General features: G+C 38.7%; 1 protein-coding gene across 1 annotated transcript in view; it reads right to left on the bottom strand.

Annotated features, from left to right (window-relative positions):
- KCNU1 (potassium calcium-activated channel subfamily U member 1) overlaps nt 1-16,909 on the bottom strand; it is a 116,029-nt gene extending 99,120 nt beyond the window's left edge. Inside the window, exons 1-4 of the mRNA XM_027530049.1 lie at nt 16,826-16,909; nt 15,629-15,720; nt 13,138-13,248; nt 815-920 (exon numbers count right to left, since the gene is read on the bottom strand). Coding sequence (XP_027385850.1) covers nt 815-920; nt 13,138-13,248; nt 15,629-15,720; nt 16,826-16,909 — 393 coding nt within the window. The remainder of the gene's footprint in view (nt 1-814; nt 921-13,137; nt 13,249-15,628; nt 15,721-16,825) is intronic.
- Between the last annotated feature and the right edge of the window lie 1,374 nt (nt 16,910-18,283).

Genomic DNA, 18,283 nt, shown 5'->3' with positions numbered 1-18,283 from the left:
TCTGTGAAACCTAAAACATGAAAGGATGCTGGCCTTGGCCTTAAATGAAAGATATCTGGAGGGTTTGTATCTGTCTTAATCTCAGCCTAAATGGGATCTCTGCTATCTTCATTCATGCCCTTTCTATGAGAGGACCTATCAGTGTGTTTAAGAGAAGTTGGTGAAAGCTGACAGACTCCTAGAAATCTGTCATCTGGTAAGAATCCTACTTGGATAGAAAGATCTAACAGACTTCTGCTATCCACAACTTTTCCAGATCAATTAGAACAATAAAATAAAACTGCTGTAGACAGAGATTTCAGTGAAATAAAAATTTAAATGTAAGTGTATGTAAACAGTGAGGTCAATTTGGTATTTGTCAAGAAGGATTTGAAGGCCAATTGCTAACATTTCCTCTACGATCAATAAGTTGAAGGAGTTGTATTTACTCCAGTTAAGAGTCTGGAGTAATACCTTTGGGAAGACCAACACACTATCATCTTAATTGTTGTAGCTTAGGCACCCCACTCCAGTACTCTTGCCTGGAAAATCCCATGGACGGAGGAGCCTGGTGGGCTGCAGTCCATGGGGTCGCTAAGAGTCGGACACGACTGAGCGACTTCACTTTCACTTTTCACTTTCATGCATTGGAGAAGGAAATGGCAACCCACTCCAGTGTTCTTGCCTGGAGAACCCCAGGGACGGGGGAGCCTGGTGGGCTGCCATCTATGGGGTCGCACAGGGTCAGACACAACTGAAGCGACTTAGCAGCAGCAGCAGCAGCAGCAGCAGCAGCAGCAGGGAAATGACAAGGAGGAAAAGAACTAGATCTTACCGCAACTCGCCTCAGATCCTCCCACTTGAGTGCAGACCCAGAAATGAAGGTTGTATAGGCCATGTGGTGCTTAAATATGGTTTCCAATTCCAACGAAGGAGAGACCCTGGACACAGGATGCCGTGCCAAAGACGGAAAAAGAAGAGTGGCTTCGGTTTAGAGACCGTTATATTATTTAGTGCATTTAATAAAAACCCTAATACTCTTGGAAAATATACATCTTCCATTACTAATCCCCATGCTCAGGTGATGTTGATACCATTAGCCGAAGTCTAGGAATGGGTCTTGAGCTCAGGTACATCAATCATAGTGACATGAAAAGATACAAATTGGATTAATACAAAAAAAAAAAAAAGAATTACTAAGAACAAGGAAGTTCAGGATCAAACGAGAATATTTCAATTATTCAAAAAGACATAGCATTTTAAAACAACTAAATAAAATAGTTTCTAAATATGTAAACATTTAAACAAAATTGGAGACACAAATAGATGAATCTGCCACTGTAATAAAATATCTCAATGCATCTTCTCAATTATTGATGGATCAAAGGGGAAAATGATAATTGTTTGATATTTATAAATTCTGCAAACAACTTTAGAACATTTTTCATTTTTGTTGAGGCAAAATTGACAATTAAAATTGTAAAATATTTAGTGAATCTGCCTGCAGTGTGGGAGACCTGAGTTTGATCCCTGGGTTGGGAAGATCCCCTGAAGACGGGAAAAGGTACCTACTCCAGTATTCTGGCCTGGAGAATTCCATGGACTGTACAGTCTGTGGGGTCGCAAAGAGTCAGATACAATTGAGCAACTTTCACTTTTTCACTTTAGTGTATGACATGATTTGATAGATGTATATACTGTGAAAGACTCCTCCCACTGAGTTAATTAACACATCAATCACACCTCACGCATTCACCTTTTGTGGGGGTGATGACATTTAAATTCTACTCTCTTAGCAAATTTCAATTATACAATAGTGTTATCAACTATAATCACCATGTTTTATGTTGGCTCCTCAGACTTTATTCATCTGTACCCTTTTACCAAATCTCTCCCTATTTCTCCCAATTCCCAACCCTTGGCAAACCATCTCTCCATTTTGTTTATGTAAGGGTGACTTTTTTTTAGATTTCAGATGTAAGTGATAACATGTTCTAATTTAACAATATGGATGAATGGAAGATTAATATACAAAAGTCAATTTTTTTTATACCAAAAGCAAACAACTAGAAAATACAATTAATAAGACACTGTTTCCAATAGTATCAGAAAATATTAATTACCTATAAAATGTCATATACATTTATTACAATATAAATATGTAAAATTATATAATATATAATAAACACAGCAAGCTAGGAGATTTTGCAATATTATTAAGAAACACTAATTGAGAACTACATAAATAGATAACCATAAGTTATCTTAGAGTTAGAAATAGAAGTCAGAGTTAGAAATTGTAACACAAAGAAGTAAATTTTGAGTCAAAAATGCAATGAGATTCTCATCAATTTTTGCAGTTTTTCATAGTTCATGATAAAATGATTATAAAAATTATATGGAAGATAAAGGGCCAAGAAGAGCTTGTCAATTATTGAATAAAGATAAGCAAGGAGGAAAAACTTGCCCTAGGATATGTAAGGATTAATTATGAGCCTTAGTAATTAAAAAAGTATAGTATTAACGCAGTGACAGATAAACTTATTAAAAAAAAAAAAACAAAAGCAGAAGAGATCTATTCAACTGGCAGCATGTCAAATCAGTGAGGGGAAAAGGATTCATTCAAAAACTAGCATTGATAAAATTGGTGTCTATGGAAAAAGATGAAATTTTATTCATGTGTCATGTCACACAAAAAGCAAATTGCTGTAGAATTAGGAATTTAAAACAAAAAAAGAAAATCCAAAATTCTTTATAGGAAATGCAGTTAATTATCTTATTTAAAGGGACTTCCCTGGTGGTCCAATGGCTAAAACTCCGAGCTCCTGACGCAGGAGGCCTGGGTTTGATCCCTTGTCAGGGAACTAGATCCTACATGCGGCAACTAAGAGCTCACATGCTGCAACTAAAAAGACCCCTAATGCTGCGACTAAGGTCTGGTGCAGCCAAATAAATAAATAAAAATAAATATTTTAAACATCTTTTAAATACTGGGATAGGGAAAAATTCTAAGCAAAAACTAAAAAGTTTTAAAATACAGTTGAAAATATTGAAAATATGAACTATAATATTAAAACCTTTTGAATATCAAAAGACATCTAATACTCTGAGAAAAGACAAGTTACAAACTGGAAGAATATGGCTACAGTTCACATCACTGATGAAGAATTAGTGTCAGAATATTTTAAGCTCTCCTAGAAATTATGTGGAGAAGGCAATGGCACCCTACTCCAGTACTCTTGCCTGGAGGATCCCATGGACGCAGGAGCCTGGTAGGCTGCAGTCCATGGGGTTGGGAGGAGTCGGACACGACTGAGCGACTTCCCTTTCATTTTTCACTTTCATGCATTGGAGAAGGAAATGGCAACACCACTCCAGTGTTCTTGCCTGGAGAATCCCAGGAACAGAGGAGCCTGGTGGGTTGCTGTCTATGGGGTCGCACAGAGTCGGACACGACTGAAGCGACTTAGCAGTAGCAGTAGCAGAAATTAAGTAAGAAAACCCCCACCAACAATCCAGTAGGAAAATGGGCAAAACGCATGGATAGGCATTTCACAGAAAGATGAAACACATATGGGTAATGAACATGAAGAGAAACTATACTCTTCGTGATAAGGGGCATGTAAATCAAAACCGCAATGAGATTCCATTTTACATTGATTGCATTGCAAAGATGAAAAAGTATGACCATGTCAACTGTTAGAAAAAAGCACAGATGTTTAGATACACAAAGTCCCTTACACATTGCCAGTAAGCTTCAAACATGGTGTAAACACCTGGCAAAACATGCTATTATCTCCTAAAATGAACATTCACATTTTTTTATACCATTAAACCTCCACCACTCCTCCCCCCATACACATAGACACTCTTGCACAGATCCACCAAGAGCCATATACAGGCCATGTTAATAACAAAACTACTTCCAACAGAAAAGTCTAGAAACAACTCAAATCAGACCAAGAGTGGATAAATAAAGTTTACTCTGTCAATGAAATCTTATAACAATGAAAAAAAAAAGTAAAAGTGTTAGTTGCTCAGTCGTGTCCGACTTTTTGCAACCCTATGGACTATAGCCCTCCAGACTCCTCTGTCCATGGAATTCTCCAGGCAAGAATACTGGAGTGGGTAGCCATTCCCTTCTTCAAACACCAATTAACTATAGCAACACTCAGAAATATGAGTGTATCTTAGAAATATAAAATAAGGAGAGTCTAAGTACTACAATATTCCATGGGTGAGATCCTCCTTCTGCAAAGGTAAATATATTTAAACATTTTAAAGAGTATATATAAATGTAATAAAACTACAGGAGAGATAAAGAATGATAATAATGATGGACAAAAAACTGAGAGCAGGATGAAATGTGGGAAAGACCACATAGTTAGATATAGATTGTGTCCTAAATTTTGTATTGATGGTGACTTCATACATGCTGTGCTGGGTTGTCATTTGAGTTGTGGCAACTCTTTGCAACCCTATGGACTGTAACCTGCCAGGCTCCTCTATTCATGGGGATTCTCCAGGCAAGAATACTGGAGTGGGTTGCCATGCCCTCCTCCATGGGATCTTCCTGACCCAGGATCGAACCCACATCTCTTATGTCTCCTGCATTGGTGGGGGGTTCTTTACCACTAGCAGCACCTAGGAAGCCTGGTGAGTTCATGTACTGGGCTTAGAACATTATTAAAACGAACTAATCAGAAAATTAAATAACCACAATGTGCTTATGTGTAAGTCAGTTACTAAGGCTGTTGTAAGAATTATGATAAATCCAATTCCAATTTCTCAACACCAAGAAAGAAAACTAAATCTGATCATGTCATCCCTCTGCTCAAAATCACCAAGAATTCAGAACTGACTTGGAGAAAAGACAACTTCCTTAAAGCCAAATCCTTACGATAGACTATATAACACTTTTATCATCTGGCCCACTACCAACTGCAATATTTTGAAATTCTCTGAGTAAAAGAGAATTATCAATCCTCTTGACTAAAACTTCCTTTGTTCCCTTAAAACATATGTGGACAAGTGAGAGCTTTGCATATTCCCATATATTAAATATCACTAGAGGTGGAACTTCTGTTTCTAGGAACAGTAAATTAGGTAACTTCAGCCAGTCTTCTACTGAGGATATATAAAAATAAAAATACTAGATGAAATATGAAAACATCTCCTAATAAATCATAAGAGATAAAACCAGACCATGAATAATTACCAGGCCAAAATTGAGAACAAATCAAGGTCTTAGAGGTTAAGTCTGGTTTTGTTTTTCTTTTTTTTCCGCCCCCTGAAAGCACTGAGTAATTCAGAAGAAGCACTAACCAAAATGAGCTAACATATATAGCTGATTCATTTTGCTGTAAAGTAGAAACTAATGCAGCATTGTAAAGCAACTATACGCCAATAAAATTAATTTTAAAAATTCCTATAAGATTGAAAAAGAATAAATAAGTAAAATAAACACGTGAACCATGCCATCACCATGCTAAATGTCAGCTGGTGGTATCACAGGGCAACAGCTCTGCTGATGTACAAAATGAAGAGTTTGATAACGCCTCCAAATTTTAACCTGGCATAACTGAAGTATGGAGACATAGAAGTGTAAAACTGAATAAGCTAGTTTTCAGATAGACTTCCATCCTTAGCTTGTCACCTGCATAGTACAAAGAACCTCAAGCCTTGAATTTGGATTTATGTGGTCTTGAGACAGAAGTGCCCCATTGTACTTGGAAGAAGTAAAGAAATACCCTTTCTGTAAGAATGTAATATTTTTCTAGGCCACAAGTTATCTACATATATTTTTTAACATAAGAGTCAGCACATAATCTATGATAAGAAAGCACACGCAAAAAACAAGATACTATGTGTAACATCCAGTAAAAATAACTGACAATAAAAACCAAAGACTTATTGACAAGTACACAGTATTGATACTATGTATAAAATAGGTAACTAACAAGAACATACTCTATAGCACAGGGAGCACTACTAAATGCACTGTGGTGATCTGAGCCGGAAGTCCAAAAGGAAGCGGATATATGTACATATATAGCTGATTCATTTGCTGTAAAGTAGAAACTAACGCAGCATTGTAAAGCAGCTATATGCCAATAAAATTAATTTTAAAAATTCCTATAAGATTGAAAAATAATAAATAAATAAAATAAACGTGTGAAACATGCTATCACCATGCTAAAGGTCAGCTGGAAAAAAAAAATAAAGACTCTAGGCATCAAATTACTAGTCACAAATTACAACATAATTATATTTATTTTATTGAAATAAATGATAAGCCTGGAACACAAGAATCTAAAAACAGAATATCTGAAACAGAACCAAATAGAAACTCTAGAAAACTAAAAAATACAATAACTGAAATGAAAAACTCAATGAGTGAGTTTGTAAACTGATTAAACACAAAGAGAGAAGTAGTAAACTGGAAGGTAGGTCAGAATAAATTATCCAGAACATAATACCAAGATACAAAAAGAAGGGAAATATAAAAAAGAAGATAAGAAATACATTTGGTACAGTGAAGAAAAAGGACTCATTCACGTAAAATTGAATCCCCAGGAAAGGAGGATGAAGAACATAGTGACAAGGGCAATATTTGAAGAAATAATTGAGAATCTGCCAAAAATGGTGGAAAACACTGATCTGGAGACTCAGAAAGATTCATGAATACCAAGCACAATCAGTTCAGTTCAGTCACTCAGTCGTGTCTGACTCTTTGCAACCCCATGGACTGTAGCACGCCAGGCCTCCCTGTCCATCACCAACTCCTGCAGTTTACTCAAACTCATGTCCAAGCACAATAAATTATCAGAAATTCAAATCTACACACATCATAGTCAAAGTATAACATACTTTCATATTAAGTACTACATATAATCTTTTATGAATCTACCTGCAATACTGGAGACCCTGGTTTGATCCCTGGGTCAGGAAGACCCCCTGGAGAAGGAATAGGCTACCCACTCCAATATTCTTGGGCTTCTCTGGTAGCTCAGATTGTAAAGAATGCACCTGTGATGTACAAGACCTAGGTTTGATCTCTGGGTCGGGAAGATCCCCTGGAAAGGGAAAGGCTACCCACTCCAGTATTCTTGCCTGGAGAATTCCACAGACAGAGGAGCCTGACAGGCTACAGTCCATGGGGTTGCAAAGAGTTGGTCACAACTGAGTGACTTTCACTTTCATTATGGTCTTTTGAGAAGAAAATTCATTAAAGATCATTGAACAGACTTCTTAATAGCAATAACAAAACCAGGAAATCAACAGAATAATACTTCATGGTTCTCCAAGATGAAAGGTAGCAGTTTAAGACCCTATATTCATAAAATCATCTTTAAGAATGAGAACAAAATCAAGATGTCTTTACATTTAAATAACAGAATTTGTTACTGGCAGATCTATATTTAATTCAGGATAAAAATGAGGGGGGAAAAGCATAATGGAAACCAATATGAAGAAGAATATGTATATATACGTATAACTTAATCACCTTGCTGTACACCAGAAACTAATACAATGCTATCAATCAACTACACTCCAATTTTTTAAAAAAGGGGCAGGATAACAGTAATTTCATAAGAAGGAATCCAAATGGCTTATACATTTGAATATATTCTTGACCTCATTACCAACCAGAAAAACGAGATGAAAAACCACAATATGAGACAATGTCTTACAAATGCTATTCTGAAGAATGAATGGCTCAAATGAAGAAGACTGATGTATCCAAGCATCAGGTAGGGTGGGAAGATACATTTTAACTGGTAGTAAGGCTACAGGGCAGCAGGCACTCTCAGGGCTGCTGGGGAAGTGCAGACAAGACAGAAAAAGCATTCTGGACGACTGACAGTTCTATTACAGGAAGATTTAGTACCCTGCAGCTTTACTCCTGGGGACCAGGGCACATATACAAGAACTTTCAAAGCAACATTCTTCATAATAGCCGAAATTGAGGAGAAATGTCAACCAACAGTAGAACGGATTAAGAAAAATTGTGGTGTATTCACATAATGGAATGCTTTACCGCACAGCAATGAAAATGAATAGGTACCGCTATACCCAGCTGCAACAAGGACGGATCTCACAAACGCAATATTGAGGTAAATCAATCTGTATCCCATTTTTGTGAGTTTAAAAACAGGAAAAATGTCAGGAGATATGAATTAATAAATGTAAGGTATCAAGTCAAAATCATAATTACCTCTAGGAGCTAAAGATGGGGCAACAGATGGGGAGGGTTTTGCTGCAAAGCTGGCAATAGAATATATCTTGATTTTGGTGATGGTTACATGGATGTTTGCATCACAATAATTCATTTTAATGTACGCTGTAATTCTGTGTAGTTTTCTGAGTTATAATTTAAGATAAAGAGTTTTAAACATGGTACTTAATTATTATCTATGCTCCAATGACCCATGCACAACTCTTGGGAATTTTTCACTTAACTTTTACTCTTATGAAATTATTTAATGTTGAAGAAATTAGAAAATATTTATTGCTACGCATGTGATGTGGATATTGGAAAATATTTAATGATACACATATGAAAATGAGGTGACCACTACATACTGAAAAAAAAACAAATTTGAGGAAATGTACTGTTATCATAAAACCAACATTTATTAGCCATAATGATATAAATACTCATTGCTGCTGTAATTACAAATTAGAAGATAACTGTTGGAACAAGTGAAGGAGACAAAGCGGTGCAGAGGGCTGAATAATATTCATCTGAAAAATATCAGGTGATAAGTAAATACTGTGTACAACTGAGGAGTCCAAAGAGTGATAAAACATAAATTTAAACTTAAAAGAAATATTAAAAATGAAAGAGCTTAATTATCTCTGAGTAGTAAGGCTGGAAAAAATTGTAAGGGATTAAATATTTGGTAGTAAGCATTGAAGTCCCAGTATAATGGTCAGCTGGTGCCAAGAGCTGACTCGTTGGAAAAGGCCTTGATGCTGGGGAAGACTGAAGGTGAAAGGAAACGGGGGCAGCAGAGAATGAGATGGTTAGACAGCATCACCAGTGCAATGGACATGAGTTTGAGCAAACTCAGGGAGATAGTGAAGGGCAGGAAGCCTGGTGTGCTGCAGTTCGTGGGGATGCAGAGTGGAACACGACTTAACAACTGAACAACAACATTTTGCTATTGATGTGCATGTTCATATGTTGCCTTCTGGAGCAGTGCTATCTTCTGGATTCCTACATGGATCTGCTCCACCCCCCAACGACTGTTGAATTAGGTGTCTCTTACATGTGATGACAATGCATCTGTGTGTACATGATTTTACGTGTGATGACAATGTGCCTGTGTGTACATGGTTTTCCTTTATCCTGATCAGCATTACGGTACCTTTCCAATCTGACAACTGATATCATTTTTTGGTTCTAGGAAGTTTTTACTTTTTCATTTAATTGTGAAAAATTGCACGTATACGAAGTACATAGGATGCATACATTCAATACAAAGAATAACAAATCAATATTTATGTTTGACTGAGCTCAGCTGGGTAAGTCTTCTGCTCCGTGTGGTTTCACTGGAGTCAAGTACATGACTGTGTTTAGCTGAGAACCCTAGTGGGAACAATTTCTGAAAAAGTATCATTTACATGTCCATTAGAGCTGAAATTTGTGGCTCAGATGATAGAGAATCTGCCTGTAATACAGAAGACCTGGGTTTGATCCTTGGGTCAGGAAGATCCTCTGGAGAAGGGAATGGCAACCCACTCCAGGATTCTTGCCCAGAGAATTCCCATGGGGTCACAAAGAGTGAGACACAACTGAGCAGCTAATAAACATAGACACACACACACACACACACACACACACACACACACACACGTCCATTCCCTCGGCTGGACTTCCGGAGGAGCTGGCAGCTGCATGGCCCTCATGCCCTTCAGAGCAGCTGAACTTCTCACATAGTGTTCCATGGCATCAAAATACTGAGTGCAGAAGCGCCCAGGCTTCTTATGGCTTGGTTCTTTAACTGGTTTGGTCATTTATATATATTTTACAGGTTAAAAGGAGTCAAAAGGCCAGCTCAGATCAAGAGAAAGGAGATTAGAAGACTCCATTCTTGATGGGAGGAAGAGAATGTGTGTAAACAGCTGGGAGGTATTTCTGGTAGTTATTAAAAAAAAAAAAAAAAAACTACCACTGTTTTCCGTCTGCTACATTCTCTTTATCAAGTTAAGTCAAAGGCCAGCCCGGATTCACTGAGAGAAGCAGTATGAATGTACAGTGAGGAAAGGCAACGTGAACTTTGGCATCAAAGGAAAGTCCACCAGAATCACAGACTGTGATAATCACTTTAAAGCCAACAAATGGAGTGATGAGATAGGAGGATTCCAACAGGCTAACTTAGACAGTTTGGCCAGAGAAGGACTCTGAGTGCTGGGGGATGAAAATAAATCATTCACATCCAGTAGGAGAGCTTCTGAGCAAAAAGAACAGATCAATAAAGTAGCCTTTATAGAAGTTCAAGAGAGACAAGATAGGAACTTTGAATAGGGTTATGATAGCGGAGCCTGGCGGGCTATATACAGTCCATGGGGTCGAAGAGTCGGACATGACTGAGTAGCTAGCATTTCACCTTCAGGGCAGACGAAATGATAGCAACAGAATTAGGACACGTACACAGGGTCTGAGGAAGAAAGGAATGTCCAAGACTATGCTTAGTTTTCTGTTTTAAGGACTGGCATTGATGAGATGCCACTTGCTGAGATAAGTAATGCTATTTGCTTTCTTTCTTGTTTTATTTTTAATTTGCCTTGTGAAATGGGAAAGCTGGACTTGAGATCATGAATTTACTTTTGAAAATGCTGAGTCTGAGGGGTCTTTGAAACACTGGGATGGAAATATCCAGTAAGCTACTAGCTGTGTGACTATGAAGCCAGAAAGAATGTCCAGTGGGGATATCAATTTTGGAGTCTTCAGAAAGTGACGTGAAAGTTGCTCAGTTATGTCCGACTCTTTGTGACCCCATGGACTATATAGTCCATGGAACTCTCCAGGCCAGAATACTGGAGTGGGTAGCCGTTCCCTTCTCCAGGGGATCTTCCCAACCCAGGGATCGAACCCAGGTCTCCCGCATTGTAGGCAGATTCTTTACCAGCTGAGCCACAAGAAAAGCCCAAGAATACTGGAGTGGGTAGCCTATCCCTTCTCCAGCAGATCTTCCCAACTCATGAATTGAACCAGGGTCTCCTGCATGGCAAGCAGATTCTTTACCAACTGAGCTATGAAGGGGAGTCTTCAGAATATAGATGTAATTGACAGAGTCTGGACAAGCCACTCCCAATGTTTGTGTCATTTAAGACATTTCAATCATTATCTTGACAAGTACCTACAATAACCTACGTTATTCTATGAAAATACAGCAGTGGGTAAAAGATGTAACTTTCCATACATTTAATGATTTCCTCTCTATCTCAACTGGATTACAATTATTAGTGTTTTATCACTGGTTTTAACACTTTGGGTCTTTTGTTTGTTTACTATGTTTTAAATTAGGGGCCTAGCAATGCAAAATTGCTGAAAAGACAGGCATGACAATGATTCTGAAGCAGAACTCTTGGCTATCTATCCGCAGCACCATAAAGGAATTCAGAAGGCTTACTGGTCATCTCATAACCGAGAGCCTAAGGTAAGGGTTGGTTGAAGGTGTCATAATGTAAAGAGTACAGTGTTCAACTACGAAAGGCATGAAGAAGGCTGAGGTGACCCCACATGCAATCATGGATAAGACCAAAATGTCATCTCATAGCTGCTTGACTTTAGTGAGTGATCTCTGGATATGGATTGACAATTTAGAAAAATAAAGAAGTTAGTTCTCTACACATTCGCGTGTGTACGTGCTCAGTTGTGCCTGACTCTTTGCAACACCTTGGACTGTAGCAGACAAGATTCTTCTGTCTCTGGGATTTACCAGGCAATAATACTGGAGCAGGTTGCCATTTCCTTCTCCATGGGGTCTTTCCAACCCCGGGATTGAATCATATCTCTTGCATCTCCTGTTATTGGCAGCTGGATTGTTTTTTTTTTAATCACTGAGCCCTCCCTATACATTACACAAAGTCAATTCCAGAGAGCTTAAATACAAAATATTTCAATATAAAAACCTAAAATAGTTACTTAATTTTAGAACAGACAGATCGAAGAACATCAGAAAGGCAAGAAGTCAAAAAGGAAAGAGTTGATAGATTGGAATCTGTGTAAATTGAATGCTTCTTCCTTAAGATAAAAGCACACACAAAAATTAAAAGACAAAGGAGAGGGAAATTTACAACATATGACGCAAAGAAGCTACTATAAAAGTACACTAAGTGCTTAAAAGTCAGTGAAGTAACAGACAACCCTCCTTACATAAAAGAAATGAAGAGAATTCCAAAAAAATCAGCAAATCTTCAAAACACAAAAATTGCTCAACCTCATTAGGAACCAAAATTGTAAATACAGAACAATTAGAAACCATTTTGCCTACTTAAAACTCTTTTTGTGTTAAAAAGGCACTTACCAGTGTTTCACAAAATATTTGACTTGGACTCTGGTCATAAAAAGATAAACCACAAAGAACAAACACATGCCTTCTGTGTCCAGCTGAACTTTGCATTTGCAATTCTGAGAACTGACAGAATAATAACCATGAATTGCACCAGACTAGCGCACAAAATTATGGTTATACATAATAATACATGCTATTGTTGTTGTTACTTAGTCACTAAGTTGCTTCTGACTCTGTGTGACCCCACGGACTGCAGCACTCCAGGCTCCTCTGTCCTCCACTCTCTCCCGGAGTTTGCTCAAATTCATGTCCATTGAGTTGGTGATGCTATCTAACCACCTCCTCCTCTGGCACTCCCTTATCCTTTTGCCTTCAGCTTTTCGCAGCATCAGTCTTTTTCAATCACTTAAATAATATTAAAACCTGTACAGAAAAAAAATCCGGCAATTTATAGTCCAGAATAATATTTTCATAGGTTAACTCTCATCATGAACTGCTTTTTCTTTACTTTTTGCTGATTAATTACTTCCTACTTTTAAAGATCAATGGCGGAAGGGCAATTTTCTTCCATTAAAAATATTTGCACATATTTTAAGTGTCCCCCGCTCATGGGCCGTACAGATATACTTACTCTCCCAGGAATACAATCTCAGTGTTGATCTCCCCTGCTTTGTGGCGGAGAAAGTTCCTCAGGAAAGCCATCACACTGTCCACAGTGATGTTTCCGCACACCACGATGAACCTAGAGAGTGAGAGCAAGGTGCAGCGGGTCATCCCAGGAGCAGTAGCATCTTCCAGTCTAGATTTAGAGATGGACTCTTAAATAGCATGTTAAAAAAGCAGAGACATTACTGTGCCAACAAAGGTCTGTCTAGTCAAGGCTATGGTTTTTCCAGTGGTCATGTATGGATGTGAGAGTTGGGCTATAAAGAAAGCTGAGTGCCGAAGAAATGATGCTTTTGAACTGTGGTATTGGAGAAGACTCTTGAGAGTCCTTTGGACTGCAAGGAGATCCAACCTGTCCATTCTAAAGGAGATCAGCCCTGGGATTTCTTTGGAAGGACTGATGCTAAAGCTGAAACTCCAATACTGTGGCTACCTCATGTGAAGACTTGACTCATTGGAAAAGACCCTGATGCTGGGAAGGATTGGGGGTAGGAGAAGAAGGGGATGGCAGAGGATGAAATGGTTGGATGGCATCACCGACTCGATGGACATGAGTTTAAGCAAGCTCCGGGAGTTGGTGATGGACAGGGAGGCCTGGCATGCTGCAGTCTGTGGGGTTGCAGAGAGTCTGACATGACTGAGCGACTGAACTGAACTGAACGTAGCTTAAACTTAGTTTTAAATAAAGCTGGTATATGTTCCACCAAGATTTTAAATTTAAAAACACCAAAGACTACATCTCTAATATACAAAAGCAGGCTCAGATTCTGTAGGGAATGATTCTACACTTTGAATTGCACATAACTTTTTAGGCATATATGGACAACTATTGCAGCCGCTAGATTTTTCTTGCTTATTTACAACCTATGATGGACTTGCACGTGTGTTCATTACACTTGATTTTCCACTTGACTCCTGATTGGCTGGTGTAGTCTTTTTTCACTGACGAACAACTGATCATTGGAAAGTCTCACTGATTTTCCCACAGTCACATAGTATGGTTGAGCAGCACCAGAATCCAGGTTATTTTGGTTTATCTCCTGTATCTAAAATTACCCAGTAGTCACAAAAACAGTGAGTCCAGTGGAGAGACATCTCAGAGTGGCCCACAAATCTATGCATGTAACCTTTACAGTGAAAAAGAGCTGTCAGTTTCCTTAGGCTTAGTACACATAAGGAAGCTGTTCCACTCCACCCTATTAGTTATGTAAGAAGCTGAAAGTCTAATTTTAGCCTCAAACTTAAATTTTTCAGACCTCACTGACTTGGCATGTTTTATCCCTTTCTTCAGATGGGCCAGGTCAGATTTTGGCTTATTTAGTTCATTTCATTGTTTTCAATATTTGTTTTTCATTCATCTTGGTTTTTTATTTTCTCTCCCTACTCCTGAGTCAATCTTGGTTTTTATCCAACTGTGTTAAGACATCATTCCATAAGAGCTCATCTCCACTGTGCCTCTTTCCTCAACAGCAGGTAAGAATTGTTCCAAATTTAAGATCTCCAATTCATTATCTTCTTCTTGTTCAGTCACTAAGTCATGTTTGACTCTCCATGACCTCATGGACTGCAGCACATCAGGCTTCCCTGTCCTTCACTGTCTCCCAGAGTTTGCTCAAAGTCATGTCCATACAGTCAGTGACGCCATCCAACCATCTCATCTTCTGCCGCCCTCTTCTCCTCCTGCCTTCAATCTTCCCCAGTATCAGGGTCTTTTCCATTGAGTCGGCACTTCGCATCAGGTGGCCAAAGTATTGGAGTTTCAGCTTCAGCATCAGTCCTTTCAATGAATATTTAGGGTTGATTTCCTTTAAGATTGACTGGTTTGACCTTTCTCTTAGGTGTGAAAAACCACGATGGCAATGGAGGTAACATACATCCACTGAGAAATCGTGTAAAAGTAACTCTGACTTCACTTTGCTCCTGGGAACAAATGGCTGTGGTGTGGACAGAACAGGCAATCTGTGAAGGACTGAAGAAAAGAGACTCCTCCTCACTCGAGCAAACCTCTTTCTGTCATGAGCCCCACAAGCTTTACAGGAGTTTGGGCTGAGATGACTGAATTGAATTATTTTCAATTCAAACCATGACTTTAACTTGATCCATTATGTAAAATTAGTCATGAGTCAACCACATGATTAGAATGAATAAAACCATTAGTAATGGATCTAAGAGAACAGTCATGATAAGGAATGTGCAAATACTGGCACAATCAACATTTGACACTGAATGACAACATATCTGTAATAATTTTAACTGATTTAATTCTTACGTGTCTCTAGATACGTGAATCAAGTGGCAAATATCATCTTCTCGTGGTATCTACTCTAGCACAGCCCTCTTTTAGGGAGTGAGGACCTTGTCCATACATCCACCTAGGCCAGGCAATAGTGTTCAGAAAGAGACAGTGACCAGCAGAGTATCTCAAACTGCAGAAATTATGCTGTAAAGCTACTTACTTCTTCCCTTTGACCACTTCATAGGAACTGGTATATTTCCTCTCGTTGGCAAGAAGTTCCACCATTTCGGGGACATAGTTGGCGAACAGTACCTAGAAATGATCAGCAAATAAAACCTTAGGTCTCACTATGTCCAAGGATACTCCAAAATTCCAAGATGACAAAGGAGAAGGAAGGTCCATAAAATATTCTTTCTTATAACAAAGACATGACTATGAACCATGCTTTTTAAAGCACAGTTTAAAATTAAAGAAATTTCTTCCTTTACTTCAGGCTTTGGACTTGGTTAAAATTCAACAGAATGCATTTCAGCCTTCAAAAAGACGAAAGCAAAGACAAGCAGTAAGACAACCTCCCCATCCATTTGGTCCTGCCATCACTTCTAAAGGCCCTTCGGACTCTTCCGTTTGATCCTATTTGGGGCTTTGGGGAAAAAAAAAGCAATGGGACAGAGTGGAACCCCACTAAGGGGAAATGATAGAAATGAGGGGATGTAACAATTATGTGGACACCGGGATGTCAGAAAAGTAGACTGGACTGGATGGGAGGGGAGTTTGGGGGAGAAAGGGTACATGTATATGTATGGCTGAGTCCCTTTGCGGTCCACCCAAAACTATCACAACATTGTTAATTGGTCATACTCCAATACAAAATAAAAAGTTAAAAAACGAAAGGTAGAATGGAGAACTCTGGGATGGTCTTTAAAGAATTGAAAGTAAAGTCACGGAAAAAGGAGGATTCCTTTGTCCTGGACACACTCCTGAACCAAACACAGATGTTCCCTTATCTGTAGTAAAATGTTGGTGTGGAGAGAGCTTACTCATCTGAGCTGGAAAGAACACTACATCCAGCAGATCAAACCTAAAGTCCCCTTCCTCCTTGGAAGAAAGACTTTAATCTGATGGGCAAAAGATGAAGGAAGATGAGGTTGCTCCGGTCAGTGTAGAGGCTAATTAGGAAGGTCTGCTCTCCTTCATTTACTACCTTCATCCCTGGCAATCAAGCAATTATGTCATGGGCTCCAGAGGATGCAGTCTGAAAAACATGGGATTCATTTATCCCTTCATTTTCATTTGACACCTGCTCTGAACAACGCAACACTTGCTCTTAAACCTACATCACTTTATTTCTCCCCATTAACCAAATGTTTTGGGTGTATGTAAGTGATATTCAAAAGATATAGGAAATATTCTTCACCAAACTCCCGAGGGTGAAGACTATGATGAAAATCCGTCCTAGGTATGTCTTGGGTACCACATCTCCAAAACCGACAGTCGACATTGTTGCCATGATCAGGTAAATGGACTCAAAGAATGAAATGGTCTGTGAATTTCTCCCTTGGAGCCAAGGATCACCGGAGTTTTCCACCTGTCCAAAGAAAGAAGACTCAGGCAAGGTCTGTAAATGGACTCCAAGGGAACGTTTATAAAGAAAAAGCAAAACACTGGATTTGTTTCACTTAATTCAATCCAAATGAAATAGTACATGATTCCCAGGTTGCTGTGAAGGGTGTGCAGATCGTGGGTAGTGATTGTGAAGTCGTGTGTCCCATCCAAAGTTTTGCAGATTGTGGGTAATGATTGTGAAGTCATGTTTCCCTTCCTTGCGATTATTGCTCAGATCTGAGGGGGCATGTAACTTGAGCCCACGATGGGATGCTCTCTGGAGAAAATGGCTGACAACCTCTCTTTTCCTTTCCTGTGGGTACCTCATCCAACCGTGGAGCCATGGGACTCGGAGGCTGTCAGGCTGAGCACTTATTATTCAGTCTCATTTTACAACAGATCAGGATCATCATGAGAAAATACACAGTTACACGGTCACTTCATTTCAGGGAGCTTATGCACATGGATGTTGATGTATAAGGAAGCGCAAAGAAACTTTCCAGATTATTTTTCCTCTCTCCCTGGAAAAATATTTTCAGTGATTAAAAAGTAACTCTGAAACAAGCTGCAAGGATACACTGTATAAAATGGGGGATGTAGCCAATGTTTGATAGTAACTATAAATGCAGCATAATCTTAAAAAATTGTGAATTGCTATCCTGAAGGCTTCCCAGGTGGCACTAGCAGTAAGAAACCCACCTGTCAATGCAGGAGACATAAGAGACATGGGTTTGATTCCTGGGAAGATCTTCAGGAGAAGGAAATGGCAACCCACTCCAGTATTCTTGCCTGGAGAATCCTATGGACAGAGGAGCCTGGGGTCGCAAAGAGTTGGATATGACTGTAAATGGTGCACAATCTTTAAAATTGTGAATTGTTATATTGTACACCTGTAAATGATATAATATTGTATGGAAACTATACTTTAATTAAAAAAAGAAACTCTGATAAATGTTTCCTCTGATTTTCCTGATTAGTCTTCACTTTTTCTTTTTTTTTGGCCACACACATGCAGGATCTTAGTTCCTCATGTCTTCACGTTTTAAGGAAACTAAGTTTATCAGATTTTTTTTTTTTTTTTACATTAAACAAAAAGAGCAACTGAGGCAATGGCATTTGTGCTAAGTCTTTTCAGTCATGTCCAACTCTTTGAGACTCCAGGCTCCTCTGTCCATGGGATTCTCCTAGCAAGAATGTGGATTCTAGCAAGGAGTGGATTGCCGTTTCCTTCTCCAGGAGACCTTCCCAGGGATCAAACCCTCATCTTTTA

Source organism: Bos indicus x Bos taurus, chromosome 27 (assembly GCF_003369695.1).
Source record: "Bos indicus x Bos taurus breed Angus x Brahman F1 hybrid chromosome 27, Bos_hybrid_MaternalHap_v2.0, whole genome shotgun sequence".
NCBI lineage: Eukaryota > Metazoa > Chordata > Mammalia > Artiodactyla > Bovidae > Bos > Bos indicus x Bos taurus.
Note: the sequence above shows the minus strand (reverse complement) of the source record. Positions and strands in the feature narration are given on the sequence as shown.